Genomic DNA, 20,831 nt, shown 5'->3' with positions numbered 1-20,831 from the left:
TAAGTCATTTTTATTGCCGGTCGTATCGCCTCCCAATTGACACAATATGTTACGTAGCTCAACAAGCTTCAAATTATCGACATTTAGAGCAGAGTAATCCATTTTTCTGAATCACCAATTAAAGTAAAAAAAAATTTTAAATCACAAATTAAATTCGCCGTATCGAAGATCCAAAAGTTGACAGAGTTCGGGAGAGAAGGAAAAGAACCGGTCTCAAGCCGAAACTTGTACCTCACAAGCTCGAGGTTAATAGTACGTGGAAATAAAACGCGAGATTCACTCACAATATCAACAATTTACACCGGAACACAGGATTCCATTCGTCATAATTGTTATGAACTTTGAAATACACTTTGATTTAAGATTGTTGGTCACGCAAAACCCACAAAATTCATAAATTAATCACAGAGCGTACTTAGTTGCAATTTTCCGCCTCCAGAGAGAGAGAGAGAGAGGGAATGACTAGAACTCATACCTAGATTGTGATAAGAACATGGCTCTTGTGAATCAAAAGATTAGGGTGGAACATCCCGATGAATGGCTGGAAGTATTTAAAAATGCACGGAGGAAGCCATTTCCCTTTCATGTAATTCCAGTTCAGCAAAATTTCTTTCGAAGCTGGACCGTTTACTTGGACACTTTTTATAAAAAAAAATTACCGTTTAAATCAAGACCCGTCAGAATTATAGATATTAACCAGGAAGATTCTGATGTTATACGGTACAAAACTGCCTATAATGGTCCTTGGTTCAGTGAATCACTGAAAACTTCTAAAAGGAAACGTTCTAAACCATCTCAACAATTACGTCCAAACGAATTCTCATTACCACAGCATTTATACGATCGTATGTTTAAATTAACTATAACTTAGAAATTTCTATTCTATATTATTAAAAAATATTATTGTTTCTCAGGTCTCCAATCTCGGCCGAAAAATATCAAAATTTACAATTCCTCAAAAGGTTTTGTGGCGATAAAGCTGCCGAATATTTTTATTCTTTACCACATAAATAAGAACATTTGAGTTGTTTGGTTTCAAATACCCTTAAGTCCAAATTTTTCGATTTTGAGAAAACGGCAAAAAAGTATTTTGGGATGATTTTGGCGTTAATAATTCAAACATAATTTATTTGTTATCAGAAGACTTACTGAAGTTTCAAAAATTCTATAACCACGTCTTTTGAAATAGATATAAAAATCACAAAGTGGATTTAAAAATGGTGTTTGGTTGCGTTTGCTACCAAACTGTGGATTAAGGCTCATTTGAATCTGAACAAAATGGATTAGGCATGAATTGAAAGTGAATCAAATCTCTTTGTAGCTAATAACAGGAAACTTTATTTTTTGAAAGATATGTTATTTAAAAACTGTACTTAAAAAACTCTTAAACTCTAACATCAGGTATATTTTCGGTTGATTCACATAAACTAGGCTCTTCGTCCCCACTGTCTTCTCGAGAATCGCCAGGAATATTATTGTTCTGAAATTTTCCCAACACATCTCTATAATAAGCCAAATTTTCTACCGCTCTCCAGTTCTTTCCATAATGTTTGCTTAACAAGTTATTTACATCTCTCGTTTTCAGATCTTTTGGTTTCACTCCGGTAGGAATTTCTTTTGGTTGGATATTCATGGCGGTTTGGTTTTTCCTAAAAACTCCTTTGAATGTTCCGGTGTCTGAACGGTAAGATAACTCAGCTCGAATGGTGATGGCGTTTTTTTTGCCACGTCGTATAATATATCTCTTACATTGGTTAAATTTAAAATGCCACTGAGACACTGGCTTAAGGATTTTTTGACCAGCACCTTTCCAATCACTATCGGGAACATCTTTTCCAAGTTTAAAAACAGTAGCATGTTCTTGAAAAATATTTATGTATTCTTCTGGCATTACAATTTCTTCTTTCTTTTTCGATAGTAGCAAAAACCCTGTCAGGTGGAATGTAGGAGTGCCCAACCACTGGGAATACCAGCTCGATTGTTCTAATAGAACTGCTTATACTGCTTAGCCATTTGAACAACATACATATCATAATGGTATTTTTATTTTGGCCGCCGCATCCATCGGCGACCAATCGAAGTGTATCTATTCCCTCTAAGTTACTATTGTTTAAAGTGTAAAAGACGCAGCTTGCGATTTCGTTGGCGCCCTTGGCATGTTCATCTTCAGTCCACGTGAAAATTTTAACATTATCTTTTGTTAACGGAGCATGTGAGTGCCCCACTACAGTAGTGAAGTTGTAAATGTACAGTTGTCTACTATAATAGGTACTTTGATCTGGTATTTTGGGCAATACCAAGTTTTTCTGACAATCAAAAGAAATTGTCAGAAGGCCGTCCCGTTTCTCTTTTAGCTGTTCAAAAAATGCTTTGGCCCTGAGCTTATGTATTCGGTATTCTGTAGTTAGCACTGTTTTAATAGATGCAACCTTTTCATTTTTAATTTTTTCCCGGAGTTCAAGACACTTAGAGCAAACATCGGTGCTAGGAGATCCAAAGCCGATGTTGAAGGAAGTATTAAAAATAAATCGAAAGTAGCTCTCTTTAATATCTAAAGGCTGTCTATTTGATTTGAATTTTTAAGGGATTCGCGCGTTTTTTAATACAAATCATTGAGTATTTTATAGAAAACAACTTTTTCTAACAGATATATCTCATTTTTGCCCAAAAATGGATTTAGGGGATATTGAAACCAGACAACTCATTTATTTGTTACAGATTTCGTTAATAAAATTGATTTTGATACTTTAAATAATGTAGTTATATATTTTTTTGTTTTATAAGCACCTGTGTTTATTATTGCATTGATCTATCCTCAAATATTAAATTTTTTTCCATTAACTCTTCTTTGGTAAAGAGCAAAAAAATGATAATTGTGGGACTTACCGTTTTCTTTCATTGCAATTCTATTTGTTACCCTAGTCTGACTTTATTTACGGGTAGAACGCAAACATTTAAGAATTATCGTGTTCACAAAATCAATAAAAAATAAATTCGAATATTAATTACCATAGCAAAATCGAAGAATTACTTCCCATCGGCCTAGAAAAAGTCTGGTAACTTTAAAATAGTTCTCTTATGAAATTACGCATTTTTGACTTATCACGTTTTTCCCCTGGACCCTTCATCTGTTAAAGATGTTTCTGAATATCTGTGGAACACTTTTTTGTTTTGACATTTTTCTGAAAAAGCGTATATTTCTGAAAAACTAGATTTATTTTTCTTAAAGCTGTTTATGATTTTGAATATGTATTTCTTTTGTCGACCTTAGGCGTGTTTATCCTACAAAAATTAAATTAAATGAATTCTTTTTTAGTGAAACATCAACGAAACTCTCCGATTACGGCGTAATTATGGAAGTCTTTGAAACGAGCGTAAAACGCGGCTCGATTAATTTAAAAGCGAAAGGACGACAAAGGTGCCAAATTGTAGCAGGGACCGAAATCCCATTTAGATCAAGGTTACGTAAATTAACCGTAAAAGTCCTCCCGGAACCGTACATTCACTCCCCGATCAATTCGACGCAGTTACAAACATTAAAATCGCGCCGAACGGTTTTTAGCAAAGACTACAAATCTTTGATGAAAAATTATCGCTTCCGGAGATATCATTTGAGCCAATTTCCTTTTGCATCGTGGGTTTACGATTGGAACGAATTAAGTTTTTATGTTAATGCGTTAACGGAGGGGCTAAAAAAGTATTACTCGAAAGGTTACTTAAAAAAATTGCCTAATTTAAACCTTTATTATTTAAAAAATGATTTATTTTAGAGCATTTGCCAGAAGACCCAAACATCTTATCGTATTGGTTCGTTCAAAATTACCAATTAACTCATAACGAGCGTTTACAAATTTTAAAATGCGCCTCGGTTTTGGATCGATTAAAATTGGAGTTGAAATTAATGAAAATGGCGCGGATCTTATCCTGCGGAAAATGTAGGATTGGAATTGCTTTTCAACGGGATATCTTTGCGATGTCCAAGGATGGTATTCAAAGTAATTATTGTAATCCAGGTAGGTTTTAACACAATACAATTACAATATTTTAAGAATTATTTTATGCGAACTTATTTTTGAAGGTGGAAATGTTTACGAAACTGTAACCGTAATGGAAGCGACCAATTTTACTTTGGTCGGGGAATCATCGAAACAATTCAGTTGGTTTCCGGGGTACGCTTGGACGATTATGCAATGCGCAGCTTGTCGCAGCCACTTAGGCTGGCAATTTACCTCGAAAAACCATCACCCGCAGCGGTTTTTTGGGCTCGCCCATAGTTGTCTTGATATTAAAATCGTTCCTAAAGCTTCTCTGATAGAGTAATAAAGTTCTATTAGACTTCTAGATTTAGATGTTTATCGGTTACACGATTTTTTTTCGAACAAAGTTGGAATTTTTCTTGTTGTTGAATAAAATATGATTTAATGTTTAGGGTTAAAAGAGGCTATTTAATTATTAATTGTTACATCAAAGTTTTGCGTTTATTGTGTTTGTCACCCACGTGGGGTTTTCAATGTTGATGGGATCTTGCATTGTTGCCTCAAAAAATTCCGTGTTCCATTCATTATCCACCAAAATTATGCTGTGGGTTCTTGTCCCATAATTAACTTCGATCGCTTTTACATAAACGCATGCGAGGTATTTGTAAAAAATTGGTTGTCGTTTTTCTAATTCCGGACATGGTAAGTGTCTAAAAAAGATATAAATTAAAAATTACAAACGTTCAATACCTGTATAGACTAAAATAAATAAATTTCTAATTTCGCGTTATCGCCATATTTTGGTTAGTTGTTTCAAATGATTGTTGACAGGCAATAATAACAATTCTAATAAATATTTAATATTTGGGAAATGTGTATATGTTGGAGGCAGATGACGAATTCGGCCCGTGCCCGATTTATTTAGACATATCGGCATATGTCTAAAGCTGTTAGGTCACATGACGAAATAATGATACAATCGGGATCTGACCATATCAGTTTGAACACGTCCCGATATGTACATTTGCACAATGCGCCGATCCGATCGGAACTACACAACCTCTTTTAGGATGTTTATGAGGGATATCACTTACGTGCAGTGTGTTTATTAGTACGTTTTACTGTTTTTAGCAGTTACCGAAGTTATAACGTTTTAAATATAAAGTGGTTGAGTTTAAATATGTTTAGTTGAAAAACAAATTTTTGAAACTAAGCTTTTTAAATTAATTGAAAATAGTGGCGCTAATATTTTTACCACCGTACTAACTGTTGAGCATTATTTAAGTATTTTAAATCAAGTAAAGAACAGCATGTTAAAGAAAGAGACGAAGGAAAACTAAGTTGCCAAGATTATAGTCGTTTGAATAGATTTGAAATTCTAAGAATTGGCGATAAAGAGAAAATTATTGCAAAACGAAAGAATGATGATGTGGTTTCTATTAGGTATTATTGCGATGTTACGGGGGTACACGGCATTTAAGAAAAAGTTCATAAAGATACTGGCCATAAAAGAAGATTAGGAATGGAAAAAGAAATTCCTAAGAAATATTGTAATATTCCCAGAAGTGTCATTGAAGAGTATTTGAAATTATGTGCTATGTGTCAATTAAAGAAAAAATCGAAGCAGAAAGGATTAGTAGTAAAACCAATAATTTCTACAGGATTTAATAAAAGGGGACAAATTGATCTTATTGATATGCAAACAGAACCGGATGGCCCTTATAAGTTTATCATGAATTACCAAGACCACCTCACAAAATTTGTGTTTTTAAAACCTCTAAAAACTAAAAAGGCAGAAGAAGTAGCATATAACTTGATGGATTTTTTTTTTGCATAGTCGGGGCACCTTGCTTGCTTCATAGTGACAATGGCAGAGAATTTGTGAATCAAGTAATATGCAAATATGTTTCAAGCGAAAATAATTCATGGTAAACCACGTCATTCTCAAAGCCAAGGGTCCATCGAGAGAGCGAACCAAGATGTAAGAGACATTTTAATTACTTGGATGCAGGAAAATGAGACAACTAAGTGGGCAGAAGGTCTACGATTTGTGCAATTAAAAAAGAATAGATCATTTCACCGAGCCATCCAACGTACTCTATACGAGGCTATGTTTGGCATCCCACTTGTTAATGGCTTAAAAGATTCAAATCTTCCTCTTGAAATTGTAGAGAAGTTGCACGATGAGGTCGACATTTATAGATTAGAAAGCAGTGTTGGTAGAAACATAGAACAGGTAGTATCTGAAAAATCAGATTCAGAATTTCAAAACAGTGATGGAGGAAATGAAAAAGATGTACAAGAAAGCTTTCCCATAAATTATTATAAAAATGATGATGTTGAGGAAGAATTGTTGAGGTAACCTAAAAAAAACGCAGAGAATTTACATTGCTTATTATTATTATATATTTCATTTTAGGAACAACGAAATCCGATTAAAATCAATAAATCAACATCGATCTCATAGTATTGCATGTTTAAAAAAGCAAGCAACAGAAATGTTACAGCAAAGTTGTTCCAAATTCCCAAAAATTGAAATTGGGCAGAACGTTTTAGTTAAGATTCCTGATGTCGACAGAGGACGCTTAGCTCCTCGTAACATTTTGGCTGTTGTATTGTCCGAGAAAGATGATTTATACCAACTTGGTACATCGTCTTGGAAAAACTGAAAATGAGTTCCAGGTATGTACTTAACTAATATTTTATATATTTAAACGGTAATAAGGTTTTCCGAACGGTGGCGACAAAAGAATCAAATTCTTCCCAGGGGTTTGTAAGATGCAACTGTCGTAAACAGTGCAGTAATAAAAAGTGCAAATGCTTATTAAAGAACTTGAAATGTAACAGTAAATGTCATTCAAGTACTTCATGTCGCAATAAGTAATAAAATAAATATTATGTTAGTTCCTACATTGCATTTGTTTCTCATATGACCAAAGCAACAATTAACATTTCGGGATATGTTTAACTGCTAAAAACAGTAAAACGTACTAATAAACACACTGCACGTAAGTGATGTCCCTCATAAACATCCCAAAAGAGGTTATGTGTAGTTCCGATCGGATCGGCGCATTGTGCAAATGTACATATCGGGACGTGTTCAAACTGATATGGTCAGATCCCGATTGTATCATTTTTTCGTCATGTGACCTAACAGCTTTAGACATATGCCGATATGTCTAAATAAATCGGCCACGGGCCGAATTCGTCATCTGCCTCCAACATATACAAAACATGTAAATAAAAGCCTGTTTAGCCCTGCGTTTGAAGACTAGAGATAAAAGAGAAGAATATTCTCGAGAACGAGAATTTCTAAATTTTAAATCCCGGTAACTACGGTAATACGTTTGCAAAAAACCATTTAAAAACGTACTTAATAATAATAATCTTGTAACGGTCGTTGAGGGGCTAACCAAAAACTCACGTCACAGTTTCTTTTTAATCTTATATTAATTTAGGTTCAACGTTAGATATTTCGTATTATTCGGTTACAGACAATACTTAAGAAAAATATAATAATTCGGTTTTCTTTTTAATGGAACCACTACGAAAGACGCGCACCACACCGAGGTCATGTAGCGACTTGTTCTTACTCGCACCAGTTACGAACTGGTTTTTCTTCTAATTGTTTATACACCTAACGCCATCTAGTATCACGCTACACTCTCCCCCTCCGAACCATGATTTGGTCCTCCATTATGGTTCAGCACCTTAGGTGGACGGCCTCTCTTCCTCCTCGGTAAAGTTGGTGGCACAGGTGCTCCAACGAAAGGAGTCAATTCCGATGCATGAAATTTTCCAATTATTCTGTTTGTTTTAGGTTCTTCTATTTCATAAGTTGTTGCGGAAATCACTTTTCTTATTGCGTATGGTCCATCTCGTTTCGGCGTTAATTTGCTAGTGAACCCTTTCGACCCTTTACTCAATTCATGAGACCGTATCAAAACCAATTGTCCAGGTTGATAGTCTGGAGCAGGACGTCTGTGTATATCTGCGTATTATTTTCGACGTTCCTGTTCCTTTTGTACATTTTCCGCAACATCTACCAGTCTGGATACGAATCGTTTCAAATATGGAGTCATCTGCGGAATGAAATTATCGGTCTCCAATACCTCTCTAGCATCATGTCTGAGATCATCCAAAGTCCGCAATTCTCGTCCAAACGTCAAATAGGCTGCAGAATATTTTGTTGTGCAACATGTTGCTGTATTCATCGCAAATCGAATCTGTGGGAGTCTCTCATCCCATGTTGTGTGATCATTTCCCACTAAGATAGCCAATTGTGGTTTTAAATCACGGTTTTTTCTTTCTACTGGGTTTGCTTCAGGATGATATACAGGATTCAAAGTCTGCTTGACATGTAGTATATACATTGTTTGCTGCATTACCTCGGAAACAAATTGCACACCATTATCACTAAGAACTCGTCTTGGTTAGCCATATCTTAGAAATACTTCTTCCACCAAAAGTCGAGCACACGAGACGGCTGTTGCTTCTTTCATTGGGAAAAGTTCAATCCATTTTGTAGAAGTATCCTCGATAATAAAAATCCATCGATTTTCTTTCGCTGTTTCGGGTAATGGTCCAAATAGGTCAATAGACAATACTTCAAATCTTCGGTTGTAAGTAGGGGTTTGCAGTAACCATGCGGGTTTTAAATTGGTTGGTTTGTACTTTTGGCAGGGAACACATGCCTTTATATAGTTCTGGATGTATCGTCTCATTCCAGGCCAATAGTACCTTTTCGCTACTCGTTCAATGGTTTTCTCGGATCCATAGTGTCCTGCGGTCGCATCATCATGGTATTCCCTCATGATTTCGACTCTGCATTGTGATGGCACTACGTATTGTGCATTGTTCATTAAATAACCTTTTCCAGCCCAGTGAACGTAATCTTCATTCGTAGGAACAGTCTCAAAGGACTTGACAATCTTATCCAACTCTGGATCTGCTTATAGATCAGACCGTAATTTTTCTAAACTATACCCTTTTAGATCAACAGTTATTGTACATACACTACATGTGGTGGAATTTTCATCTGTACAGATAGGTCTCGAAAGAGTATCAGCAATCGGATTCGCCTTTCCGGGAATATAGGATATTTTAAGATTGAATGATTGTAATTGAAGGGCCCACCTGGCTAGGCGTCCACTTGGCGATTTCAATCCCATAAGCCATCGAAGAGATTGATGATCAGTCTTCACATGTATTTCCGAACATTCGATGTACCCTCGAAAACGATTTACTGCCCAGACTACAGCTAAAGCTTCTCGTTCTGTTGTGGTGTAGTTTCTTTCGGCAGCTGTCAACAATCGACTGGCATATTCAACTGGTCGTTCATCATTGCCTTCTCCATGAAGTAACACGGCTCCAATCGCATAATCACTTGCATCTGTATTTAATGTGAATGATTTGCTTTCATCCGCTTGACGTAGTACCGGTGCTGAGGTGAGCAAACTCTTCAGTGTTTCAAAAGCTTTCCTCTGAGAATCATTCCACGTCCAAGAAGCGTTCTTTTTCATCAAATTCGTTAAAGGTTTTGCGACGTTTGCAAATTCAGGTATAAACCTTCGATACCATGCACAAGTCTGTACGAAAGAAACTAGGTGCTTCAAATTTCTTGGCTCAGGCATCTGAGTGATGGCATTAACCTTTTCAGGATTGACAGAAATACCATTCGAAGTAATCAAATGACCCAAATATTTGACAGTAGCACACGCGAAAACACTCTTCTCCCGATTGAGTTTCAAATTGTACATTTCAAGTCTTTTAAATACATCGCATAAATCTGACATATGTTGTTCGAATGTTTCTGAAAGAATTATTAAATTGTCCAAATAAGCTAACATTGTCACATGCGGTAAACCTGCGCGAAAACTATCGATCAGTCTCTGAAAAGTCGCGGGCGCGTTTTTAAGTCCAAAACTCATACCGATGTACCGGAAAATACCGAACGGGGTTGTAAAAGCTGTTTTGTCTCCATCGCACTCACGTACCTTCACCTGGTGATATCCCGCACGCATGTCCAATGTTGTCATGTATTTTGTGTTCTTCGCTTGATGTAATAAGTCTTCAATCCTGGGCATAGGATACTTGTCACTGATTGTTATTGCGTTTAAGCGTCGGTAATCTACGCATAATCGTACATTTCCGTCTTTCTTTGGGACTAGAACCACAGGAGCAGTCCAAGGACTCTCACATTCTTCGATGATACCTTCATCTAGAAGTTTGTCCAGTTCTCTCTTCAACAATTCTTTTTTTGGAGCAGGCATTCCATATGGAGGGACGGAGATAGGAATTTGGTTCTTCTCAATGACAATGCAATGTTCGGCATAAGGGGTAAAGCCTTCCCCTCGTTTGAACACCGGGGTATTTGCAAGAAGATTCCTCAAATCCTCACGTTGACCTCGTGTTAAATCCTTAGCCTCATCTGGTCTGAGTTCTATAGAATTTATGATAGGTGATGTGGCAGGTTGATGATTCCCATTTACAAAACTGTATCTCTCTTCCGGATGCTCGCTGAAATACCATTGGTCCTTACATAAATCTAATACAAGTTGAGCTTGGCGAATAAAATCCATTCCTAGCAACGTACAATTGTCGTGACATGTCGTTAACGCTATAAACTTGTTCGTTATGATTTTATCGTTTAGGGTTACATCCAAAATACAACTGTATACGTCATCTCCATTCATACTACCATCTGCCAACTTTACAACAATGTTTTCTTTCGTAAAAGCTACTTTGTCTTTAATCTTTTCGTAAAGTGTTTTACCAATAATGCTTCTTACTGCACCAGTGTCCAAGCATGCCTGACCATTCATACCCAATATTCCTACCTTAACGGTTGGCCTTGACTTACGACATACCTCATCAAGCGAATAAAACTCTACTGTTTCTACGGAAGCAACCGTGTCGTTGTTTGTTATCTTTGGATTACATTTTCCACATTTCGAACGAATTACCCCTTCGGCACCACAACCATAACAAGAAATCGTTGGTTTGGAGGAGTTTGAAGCAGCATTCGTTGTGCTGGGGCTCATAGGTCTGTTTTTTCCGTTTAAGGCTCTCGCAGTCGGCAATCAAATGTCCGTAGGTTTTGCAATACGCACACTTTACTTTCTTACGCGCACTATTGTCTTTTTGTTTTCCGTTCATTTTATCTTTCAAATCATCTTTGCACGCTAAAGATTGTTCTGCACTACGCGAATACTCGATTAAGTCAGTGAAACTTTTTACCGATTCGCGGCTAACACGTTTTCGAATTTTCCTATGCAACAATCCGTAAATCATATCGATTTGCATTTCTTCCGAGATTGTATACGTCACTTGCGCGAGTAATGCACGAGCATTACATATAAAATGTTCAGTTTGTTCATTTTCCGATTGTTCTTTCGAAAATAGTTCACAATATACCCGATATGGCGGTAAACGCATCAATTGCATCTTTCCACGTCTTAATTGTTTGTTTAATGCCTTCTGGAACATAAACCTAAAGCTGGCATCTGAGGGACAAATACCCGGGGCCCGTAAGGTCTGGGGACCCTGGCGCGGGTACATTCATGGTTTATATGGTTGCCTACAATTATTAATACCATATTAGTGTAAGTTGGTAGTTTATGTTGGCTCTAGCGCATACGATTTTAAATTTGCAAACAGGAAAAGAAGTCGGTTATGCTCATTATGCTTATGCAATATGCCATATTGCAATTGAGAAGTCGCTTTTTTGTTTTATTACTTTGTTTTTGTGACTTCAATGAAGTCACTTTATTATACTACGACGATTTCAGTCTGACGTGAGCCTTGAAACTTTTTAAATGGCAACTTATTTAAAAAGAACGTTAGCGAATTCCAAAATATACATTTTTGCAAAGTATATGTTGTTTTGTTGTTTGGTATCAATCAATAATCTATTGTGCTACAAGTGACGGGGCAGTTTGCTCAAGCTTAAAATTGTGTAATAGTCGGCATGGGATATTTAAGCCATTTTTAAAATGACTTATCAGCATAAATCGGACGCTCAAAAGAGGATCGAAAAAGAAATACGTGAAAGTGCCTGCGAAAGCGGGCGAAGGACACTTGAGAGTATGGGATTTGCAGTTTTCCGACAGCCCTCTATAGATCCACTTTCAATATCTAATAATGAAGAACATGAACAAGAACAACTTATTGAAGATCTAGTTCAATCAACATCAGTTATAGGTGAGATGAAAGTGTAGTTAGTAACGATTTGTGAAGCCGGAAGTATATGTATTTTTTCATACTAAAAATCACTTTTTTTTAGGTTCCGGTTCCGCTTCTAACTTTGGTAGTGCTAAGGATTCTATTTCTGGTGGTGGTAATGACGGCCGTAACGATTCTAATTCTGGTAATGATGATCGAATTGATCCCGATCATATTACTTACAAATCGGTACTTGGGTACGACGTAGGTCTTCTGCAACAAAACAGAAATCTCTCTCCTCTAAAAATAGAGGATGCAGTGCGTCGAGGACGTCAGTCCCTTCCAGCTAACTTTCCGCCTGATCCTGATGGTCGCCCTTTTCCTAAATATATGTTAAATAAAAAGTTACAGAATAGTGAAATAGTTACCAGAGATTGGTTAGTTTGGAGTGTGGCAAAACAAGCTCTTTTCTGCTTCCACAAGGAATCCAGTGAACCTTCTCAGCAGTCAGTGTCAGTAGTTGCAACAGTGGGTTGAGAATCATCTAGAGGGTACAAAAAACTCTACGACAGAATACCTGTCCATGAAAGCAGCAACATTCGTAAGGCAAATTACGTTGAATGGCGCCAATTAGAAAACTCACTACGATCCGCTTCTTGCCGTTCATTTGGAAAAAGTAAAACGATCGCAAGAAAAAAATTATAGATTACAGTGCACTATTTATCGGCGGATATACAAAATGAATTTATATCTTGCTGTGTTGAACACGTAATACAAATATTATTCTATAATTGTTGACGCCACTCCAGATTATTCTCATGATGAACAAACAACTTTCATTCTGCAATATGTCGGATTAGAAAACGAATCCAATGATTATAAAATTTATGAAAGATTTTTGGAATTTGTAAATTGTAATGACAAGACTGGAGATGCTATAGCCCAGTTAGTCCTTAGAGTTTTGCAAAAACGTTCCATTCCTATCGCAGATTCCGGGGTCAGGGATACGACAACGGCAGTTTTAGTTAACATGTTAACCCTCTTGCTATTTTTTCTTCTCCATGTGTGTGCCATTCTCTAATTTTATGCGGGGTACATGCAGCTGAATGTTGTCCTCAAGTTATAACATTTTTGGTGCTGTTCAAAAACTTTATAATATTTTCTCTGCCAGTCCTCAAAAATGGGAAATTCTTAAAAATCAAATTGAGGTATCCCTTCATTGCCTGTCTACAACTCGTTGGTCTGCTAGGATAGAAAGCGTTAAGCCGTTTACTGAAAGACTTCCTGGGATAAAAGATGCAATAAAGGCCATATAAGCATTTGAATTTAATTAAAAAAATTCGATCAGATCTTAACGGATTGTATACTTACATGGAATCGTTCGAATGTTTAGTTTTAGCATCTACATGGGAAAAGATTTTGACCGCAATAAACTTTAGAAGTGTTCTTTTACAGGAGCTGAACACGACTTGACGAATTGACGTAGAAGAAAAAAAACCTATCTAGTTTATTAGCTGATGTAAACTTGCTTAGAAACAACTGGGATGCGATTTTGTTGGAATGCAGATTAAATTGGTGTTAGTCGGCATGAAAGAAAAATCAGCCACAAAAGAGTCTTTTGGAAAGTCTACCCCAGCAGAAATTTTTAATATAAGTACGAAGGCTTTCACGGCTGATATTAATTAAACTAAAACTAGAACTAACACTAGACCTAGAATCTTTCGGGTTAAGCCGTGCGTTTTTTGAAAAAATGTTTGACGTTTCGGGTGCCATGTTGCAACCTTCTTCAGAAACAAGTTTGAAGTGACGAATTCGTTAAAATTTGACAATAAATACATGAAAAGGTAATTAATAACTAATTAGTGTCTAATTGTCAACAAAGTTGTTTTGTCAAATCCGGGTGGAGAAGGCTTCGTTGAGTTCACCAACATCTTCCATGTGCGGCTGAGTTCCCAGCCATCTTCTCTATTCATGTTATTCCCATGTCGATGAATCTATCGCCTCTCTCGTCAATCGAGGCGCTAAAGAAGAGTCCTTGGAAACCGAAGCTATGGCTCCGTTACGTCGATGACACTTTTGTGATCTGGCAACATGGAAAAGAGCAACTCCAGGAATTTCTAGACCACCTCAATTCATGATAAAATTTACCATGGAAACAGAAAATGCAAAACAGTTGCCATTCCTGGATGTGTTAGTCACTAGGAAGACAGATGGGGGCATGGAACTGGGAGTATATCGAAAGAAGACACATACGAATAGATACCTGCAGGCTTCATCCCACCACCACCCACAACAGAAGAGGTCTGTGATTCAAGCCTTATTCCAGCGAGCAGAGAGGATATGCGATAAAGAGAACCTAAGAAAAGAAGAAAGATTCCTTGAAGATGTGCTGCAGAAGAACGGCTATGATGAGAGATATCCGACGATCCACCAAACCACACAAACAGAAGGATGACTCGGTAAGTACGACTCCAACCGGTTTTATCTGCCTTCCTTATGTTTCAGGTGTGACGGAGCGAATTGCGAGGCATCTGAAGAAGAATGATATCGTGGTACGATACGCTACGGTTAGCAAAATACAAAACGCTCTTCCGATAGCCAAAGACAAACTAACCCCATTAAAGGGAGCTGGAGTCTACCGGCTATCTTGCAGTTGCGGGAAATATTACGTTGGCCAAACTGGACGTAACATCGAGTGCCGCATCAAGGAACACGAAAGAGACGTCCGACTAAGGAAGATCCAACAATCTGCAGTCGCAGAGCATTGCCACAAAGGAGGACACAGCATAGAGTTCGAAAAAACCAAAGTGCTAGCAAGAAGCGGACATTACTTCCAAAGATTGACGAGAGAGGCGATAGAGATTCATCGACATGGGAATAACATGAATAGAGAAGATGGCTGGGAACTCAGCCGCACATGGAAGATGGTGAACTCAACGAAGCCTTCTCCACCCGGATTTGACAAAACAACTTAGTTGACAATTAGACACTAATTAGTTATTAATTACCTTTTCATGTATTTATTGTCAAATTTTAAAACGAATTCGTCACTTCGAACTTGTTTCTGAAGAAGGTTGCAACATGGCATCCGAATCGTCAAACATGTTTTCAAAAAACGCACGGCTTAACCCGAAAGATTCTAGGTCTAGTGTTGGTTCTTGTGATAGTGCTAGTGTTAGTTTTAGTTTAAGAAATATTTAAATTCAAGGTTTTTTATCCACTTCTGGACGATATTATTGTAGGGTTAACCACTCGATTTAAGGCCGTACAAGAGATCAACAGTATTCTTTGGACCTTTGCTCAATTATTCTTCGAAATAAGTATGAAAATGATATAGGTCCTCAACTTCAAGAAGAATTGGTGCATTTAAAAGCAATATACAAGACAAATTTTGCCATCGTACAACTTGGGCCACTAGAACTATTAAATAAAATACGTTCTCTAAAGTTGAAAACATTGTTCCCTAATGTGTGCGTTTCTTTAAGATTATTCTGTACCATACCTGTGACTGTTGCCCAAGCAGAACGGTCATTTAGTTGTCTAGCGAGAATAAAAAATGTTTTAAGGTCGACGATGAATCAGGATCGGGTATCCGACTTAGGGCTTTTAGCAATAGAGGCGATAGTGAGCATATTATTATTTATATACTGTTTTGCCTGGACAAGCTCTTTAAGATCTGGAGGTTTTTTAAGATTTGGAAAAATTGTTCAGGTCTCAAACTGGAAAATTGAGTTTCGAGCTACACTTCCTCGTGGTAGAAAGCGGGCCACGCTAAGGCGGCTAACGTAGACTGAGATCGAGTCGGGGAGGGTCTGTTATTTCACAGATATGAGCTGTGACATTTTCGCTTGCCTTGTTGACTATAAGAAGGCTTTCGACAAGATACGACATGAAAAGATGATGCAGGTTTTGGACTGGAACCAAGTCAGCTACCATTATGATCAATTCGGCCGCAAACGACGTCAACGACGAAAGAGCTGCTCAATATTTCAGGACATGAGGTTAAAACGCTCTATGAATTGTCATAAGACTTATTACAAGCCACTGTATAATTTTTTGCAAAACCTTGAGAAGTGTCAAAATTATTATTTCACACTTGTCAAAAATTTTAAGTTTTTAATGTTAATTAAATAAAAAACTTACGGATAATCCCATTTCAAAAATTCCAACAATTCCTTCAACAATTCCCCCTTTTTATTAGTCAAATTAAAAGTATTAACAATCTCTTCAAAGTTCTCCTTTCCCTTAATAACTTTAGTGGGGGAATTAGGAGGAACGGTATTTCCAAATCCCATAATATTTGTCCCGGTAAATTTGGAAAACGTTTTTGGAACATTACTACAATGACTTAAAACGCTTTCGCCATCTTGAAGCTCGACACTAACAAAATTAAACGCGTTGTACGGTTCTTCGGACGCCAAAAGTTCGCGCATATAATCATCGGCTTTTTGCACACCTTCCAGGTAATCAGCCACGATAAAACCTCGACCTTTCAATCCATGCTTACGATCTTCTCCGGTTACATTTAATAAAGCACCAAAACGTAACTTTGCTTGTTCGGTTGGTTTTAATGAAATTCCAAGCCACATTCCTCCTTTTCTTCCTTCGAAGAGATCTCGACCTAAAATCAATTTGATTTAATCGGTGAATTATAAAATTAAGTTATTAGTAGTACCTCCAATAACATCGTTGTTTTTTGAAATGATTTGTGATGGTCTATTATAAAATTCATCCCGATTTGAAGCTATTATTAATCGGAATTGTCCTGGTTCCGGGTTGGGGTTAATATAAATGAAGAGGATACACATTTTCGTTTCATTGAGATACGTAATGAAATGACTAGCTAATTTGGGATAATAAATCTTATCAAAACTACGATTTGATAAGGTTATGTTTATTTTTTTTTACATTAAGTAAAAAATAGTAATGTTACGGTAAGTATTAGCTTTTAAACGTAATTTGTTACCGAGTAATACTATTTTATTATTATTTTTTTATTCTTAAATAAATTTGTTATAAATGTTAGATTCCTTATAAACATAACCTCACTTATTTTGCAACTAACATTTTAGATCCCTAGAAATCTTAAAGAGAATTTAATGGTAATTTGAGGTGTTATTTAGATTCAAACTAAAGTATTTCCCTTGTTTATAGAATTATAGATATACATAGTCTTGTTTATAGATATACCATATATATACTATCTCCTATATCGCTGACTCCCTATCTAAGCAATGAGTGGCGAGCGTTTCCATCAAAAGCAGACGGAATGATATATGTTTTGTCTTTGTCGTGCCCCCATATCGCGAAGGCGCATGCGCGAATCGTAAATTTTTAAGAGTTTGAAGTGTTTCGCGCGTATTTTATGCAGCTTTGAAATGCAATTATTGTAGATAGTTGACTTTAATTATAAATTATCGTAGATGCATCAAATAAATTAGAATATATGTACTTTTGTGTGAAATTGACGTTGAATATTGCTTTAAATATCAACTTTATGTAGGTTGTTCATTAAACATTATATTCTTTACTTTTGTTTAGGCAACCCAAATAACAAACCAAATTTTATGTAACCATGACAATTTTGTCGATTTCAAATGTTATAAATAAAACAAGAAGCCATTATTGTATTAGATTTTCGGTTATGTTTATGTCAAACATTTATTTGGTGTTTTATAAACATCAAGGTCATCAACTGCTATTAATTTTTAATTCACCGTCCAATAAGATAAGAGCGTACTCACCACGTGTTCACGCATGTCCCTTGTGTAGACGGGGGCACGACAGACGCAGATATATATATATCTGCACTCTAATGTTTACACTCTTTTGCTGCCTTAGTCAGCGATATAGGAGATAGTATATATATGAGATATACATAGTTATGCAACCGGTCGAGTTAGGTTGATCTAGCTCGTGCTGCCTCTAACGACAAACGAGAAAAACATCATTTATGGATGAATTGAATAATATTAGAAATCCGATTTGTAGCATAAGTTGCATACACAGAATAAAAAGTTAATTGAATTTATGTTAATCTAAATACTCTCAGTTCCAAAAAAAGGGACGCACTTGATTTTTGACCTAATTTCTGTGGCGTAACTACGGGGTCGCAAATTTATTTATTTAGTATTTGTTTTAGTCCATAAAATACAATGGAGAAAAAAGTTGTCAGTGGGGCACAAAAGCGAAAGATAAAAAGAGAAAAGGATGAAAAAAGAAAAAAGTTACCAAAAATAGATACATTCCTCCAAAAATTGAAAAGAGTAGAAAGTGTGGAATCGGAGACACAGGAAAATCTTTCCACTCCAGAAGTAGAAATAAGTGCTTCTGGTTTTAGTACTGCTGGTTTAATAAATACAACACAACATCAAAAATCACAAGTGCTGCACTTCCTAAATAAAAATGAGGAAAACAACGACGAAGAAAACTCAGAATTTAGAGATCCGGATTTGGGTTATTATGTACAAAATAACATCAATTTAACAGATAAACTTAGACGGTTTTTAGTGGGTCTAGACGATACAATAAACAAAGCACAAGGACCATTTCCCAGAGATCCGATGCAGAATAATCGTTGCTTTTCTGCAAAATTTTTCACATGCATTACTAAATATGGTCCAGTTCCTCGATCTTGGTTACACTATTCGAAAATTCTTGATGCAGCTTACTGTAAACCATGTTGGTTATTCTCTGGCCAAAAAATCAATGGTGTACTGGTATGCGTGATTGGCAAAGTTTTTCCAATAAGTTGAACACTCATTCTCTTACAAAGCATCATATTGAAGCGTTGGCAGTGCATAAAATTTGGCAAGAAAATAAGACAATAGACAAATGCTCAGAGGAGCTTATTCGTCAAAATGAGATCTTTTGGAGAAAGGTTCTAAAGCGTTTGTTTGATATTACTTTAAAGTTGGCAAGAAATAGTACTTCATTTCGTGGCCATTCAGAAAATATCGGAGATGATTATAACGGCAATTTTATAGCAGAAGTTGAATTATTGGCTAAATATGACAATATTTTAAAACAAGTAATTGACGTGCCAAATGGATCAGTTAGATACTTAAGTCCCAAAATTCAAAACGAACTAATTCTATGTGCAGGGCAAAATCTTAGAGGAAATTTAATAAGTGAAATTAACAATAGTTTATGTTATTCGTTTTTATTGGATACTACCCAAGATATAGTGAAAAAGGACCAATTAAGTGTAATGATTGGACATGTGCATCTTCTAAGAAATGATCGCTTAGAATCTCAAGGGTTTCAAATTAAAGAAACTTTTTTGGGATTTTTTGATCAAACAGATCTTACTGCTGAGGGAATGAAAAATAAAATTCTATCTATATTAGACGAAATGAAGATACCAATTGAAAAATGTATTGGTCAAGGATACGACGGAGCAAATGTAATGAGTGGTATATATACAATGGTCTGCAACAAAAAATAAAGAACATTCAACAAAATGCAGAGTACGTTCATTGTGCAAGCCATAATTTAAATCTTGTCATAAAAGATGCAATAGAGAAAAATAAAGATGTGTCCGCATTTTTCGTTACACTCCAAGAAATATATTCATTTTTTGGAAATTCTATTAATAGATGGGATTTGCTTTCAAAGTTCACAGGCGAATCAAATGTAACTTTAAAAAAATTAAATCCTACTCGATGGTCTGGAAGGTTGACTTCTCTACTAGCTGTGAAACTACGTTATTTAGATATTATAAAATCTTTAATACACTAGATGTTGACAGAGAAAAAAGAAATTCGTGATGAAGCTCAAAACATAAAAGATAGAATGGAAAAATTGGAGTTTATTTTTATGTGCGTCTTTTTGCATAAAATTCTAGCAGAAATTAATTTAGCTTCAAAAGTTCTACAAAAGAAAAATGTAGATTTAGATGAAGCCAAAACTGTTTTGAACCAAGCTTATAATAAAGTTTCAGAAAGTAGATCAAAATTTACTGAAATAAAAGGTGAGGCTGCAGAAATTGCAAGAACTTGAAATGTTCCCCTTGAGTTTCAAAAGAAACGACAGCCTAAACTGAAACACCATTTTGATGAATTGGCGAAAAATTATCACTTTTCTTCAAGAGAAGATATGTTTAGAGTTGGAATATTTAATGTTGTCATAGATACTATTTTACATCAACTACATGAAAGATTTAAAAGTATGGAAAAATTAAGAAATTATTTTGGATTTCTGGATCCACAAAGATTATCAACGTTAAAAGACAAAGATATTTTAAAAGAATATGAAAAATTACAAAAGAAATATTCAACTTTTTTAAGTGAACAATTTTCATTGCATTTTATTCATGTTCATTCGCTTTTAAAAGACAAGTTAAAAGAATTGCAAAGTGTAAAAGATTTTGCTAACTTAGTAATGACCAAATATAATTGCTTAGAAACTGATATATCGGATGTATTTTCTGTTTTTATATTGTTCTTCACACTCCCTGTAACAGTTGCTTCTGTAGAAAGATCATTTGAAATAGTATAGGACAATCGCGGCTGAATGATCTTTCTATATTAGCAATTGAAAGCAGTGAGGCTAAGAAAATGGATTTAAAAAATTTAATAAGTATATTTGCAGCGATGAAATCTAGAAGAAAACAACTTTTGTAATAATTTAGTTCTTAGTTCTTGGTTTTTCGTTAGTAAATTTGAAAATAAATAAGTATTTTCAACTTAA

General features: G+C 35.8%; 4 protein-coding genes across 5 annotated transcripts in view; 3 read left to right on the top strand and 1 right to left on the bottom strand.

The window, feature by feature from the left end:
• Positions 1-4,437, top strand: part of LOC111419223 (E3 ubiquitin ligase component cereblon) — a 26,890-nt gene extending 22,453 nt beyond the window's left edge. For both annotated transcript variants that reach the window (XM_023052007.2, XM_023052006.2), the window contains exons 4-6: positions 3,317-3,711; positions 3,771-4,013; positions 4,079-4,437. In XM_023052007.2, the coding sequence (XP_022907775.1) occupies positions 3,317-3,711; positions 3,771-4,013; positions 4,079-4,320 (880 nt within the window). In that variant the 3' untranslated portion in view covers positions 4,321-4,437. The remainder of the gene's footprint in view (positions 1-3,316; positions 3,712-3,770; positions 4,014-4,078) is intronic.
• LOC111419225 (transport and golgi organization 2) lies at positions 4,425-16,948 on the bottom strand. The gene is made up of 3 exons (XM_023052009.2): positions 16,816-16,948; positions 16,284-16,761; positions 4,425-4,687 (listed from the first exon to the last, which is right to left on the bottom strand). The coding sequence occupies exons 1-3, from the start codon at positions 16,946-16,948 to the stop codon at positions 4,465-4,467; spliced, it is 834 nt and encodes a 277-aa protein (XP_022907777.2). The 3' UTR covers positions 4,425-4,464.
• On the top strand, positions 5,881-6,887 carry LOC111414377 (KRAB-A domain-containing protein 2-like). The gene is made up of 2 exons (XM_071200840.1): positions 5,881-6,335; positions 6,397-6,887. The coding sequence occupies exons 1-2, from the start codon at positions 5,881-5,883 to the stop codon at positions 6,644-6,646; spliced, it is 705 nt and encodes a 234-aa protein (XP_071056941.1). The 3' UTR covers positions 6,647-6,887.
• On the top strand, positions 11,901-20,831 carry LOC111419224 (uncharacterized). Its single transcript, XM_071200841.1, has 3 exons — positions 11,901-12,179; positions 12,262-17,074; positions 18,283-20,831. The coding sequence occupies exons 1-2, from the start codon at positions 11,972-11,974 to the stop codon at positions 12,675-12,677; spliced, it is 624 nt and encodes a 207-aa protein (XP_071056942.1). The 5' UTR covers positions 11,901-11,971; the 3' UTR covers positions 12,678-17,074; positions 18,283-20,831.

Source organism: Onthophagus taurus, unplaced genomic scaffold, assembly GCF_036711975.1.
Source record: "Onthophagus taurus isolate NC unplaced genomic scaffold, IU_Otau_3.0 ScKx7SY_15, whole genome shotgun sequence".
NCBI lineage: Eukaryota > Metazoa > Arthropoda > Insecta > Coleoptera > Scarabaeidae > Onthophagus > Onthophagus taurus.
Note: the sequence above shows the minus strand (reverse complement) of the source record. Positions and strands in the feature narration are given on the sequence as shown.

Coding starts and splice junctions, on each gene's coding strand:
- LOC111419224 (XM_071200841.1), top strand. CDS start 11,972: ATGACTTATCAGCATAAATCGGACGCTCAAAAGAGGATCGAAAAAGAA. Junction 12,180..12,261: donor TCAATCAACATCAGTTATAG/GTGAGATGAAAG, acceptor ACTTTTTTTTAG/GTTCCGGTTCCGCTTCTAAC.
- LOC111414377 (XM_071200840.1), top strand. CDS start 5,881: ATGTTTCAAGCGAAAATAATTCATGGTAAACCACGTCATTCTCAAAGC. Junction 6,336..6,396: donor GTTGAGGAAGAATTGTTGAG/GTAACCTAAAAA, acceptor ATTTCATTTTAG/GAACAACGAAATCCGATTAA.
- LOC111419225 (XM_023052009.2), bottom strand. CDS start 16,948: ATGTGTATCCTCTTCATTTATATTAACCCCAACCCGGAACCAGGACAA. Junction 16,762..16,815: donor AAACAACGATGTTATTGGAG/GTACTACTAATA, acceptor AATTGATTTTAG/GTCGAGATCTCTTCGAAGGA. Junction 4,688..16,283: donor TTTTTGAAATGGGATTATCC/GTAAGTTTTTTA, acceptor TATCTTTTTTAG/ACACTTACCATGTCCGGAAT.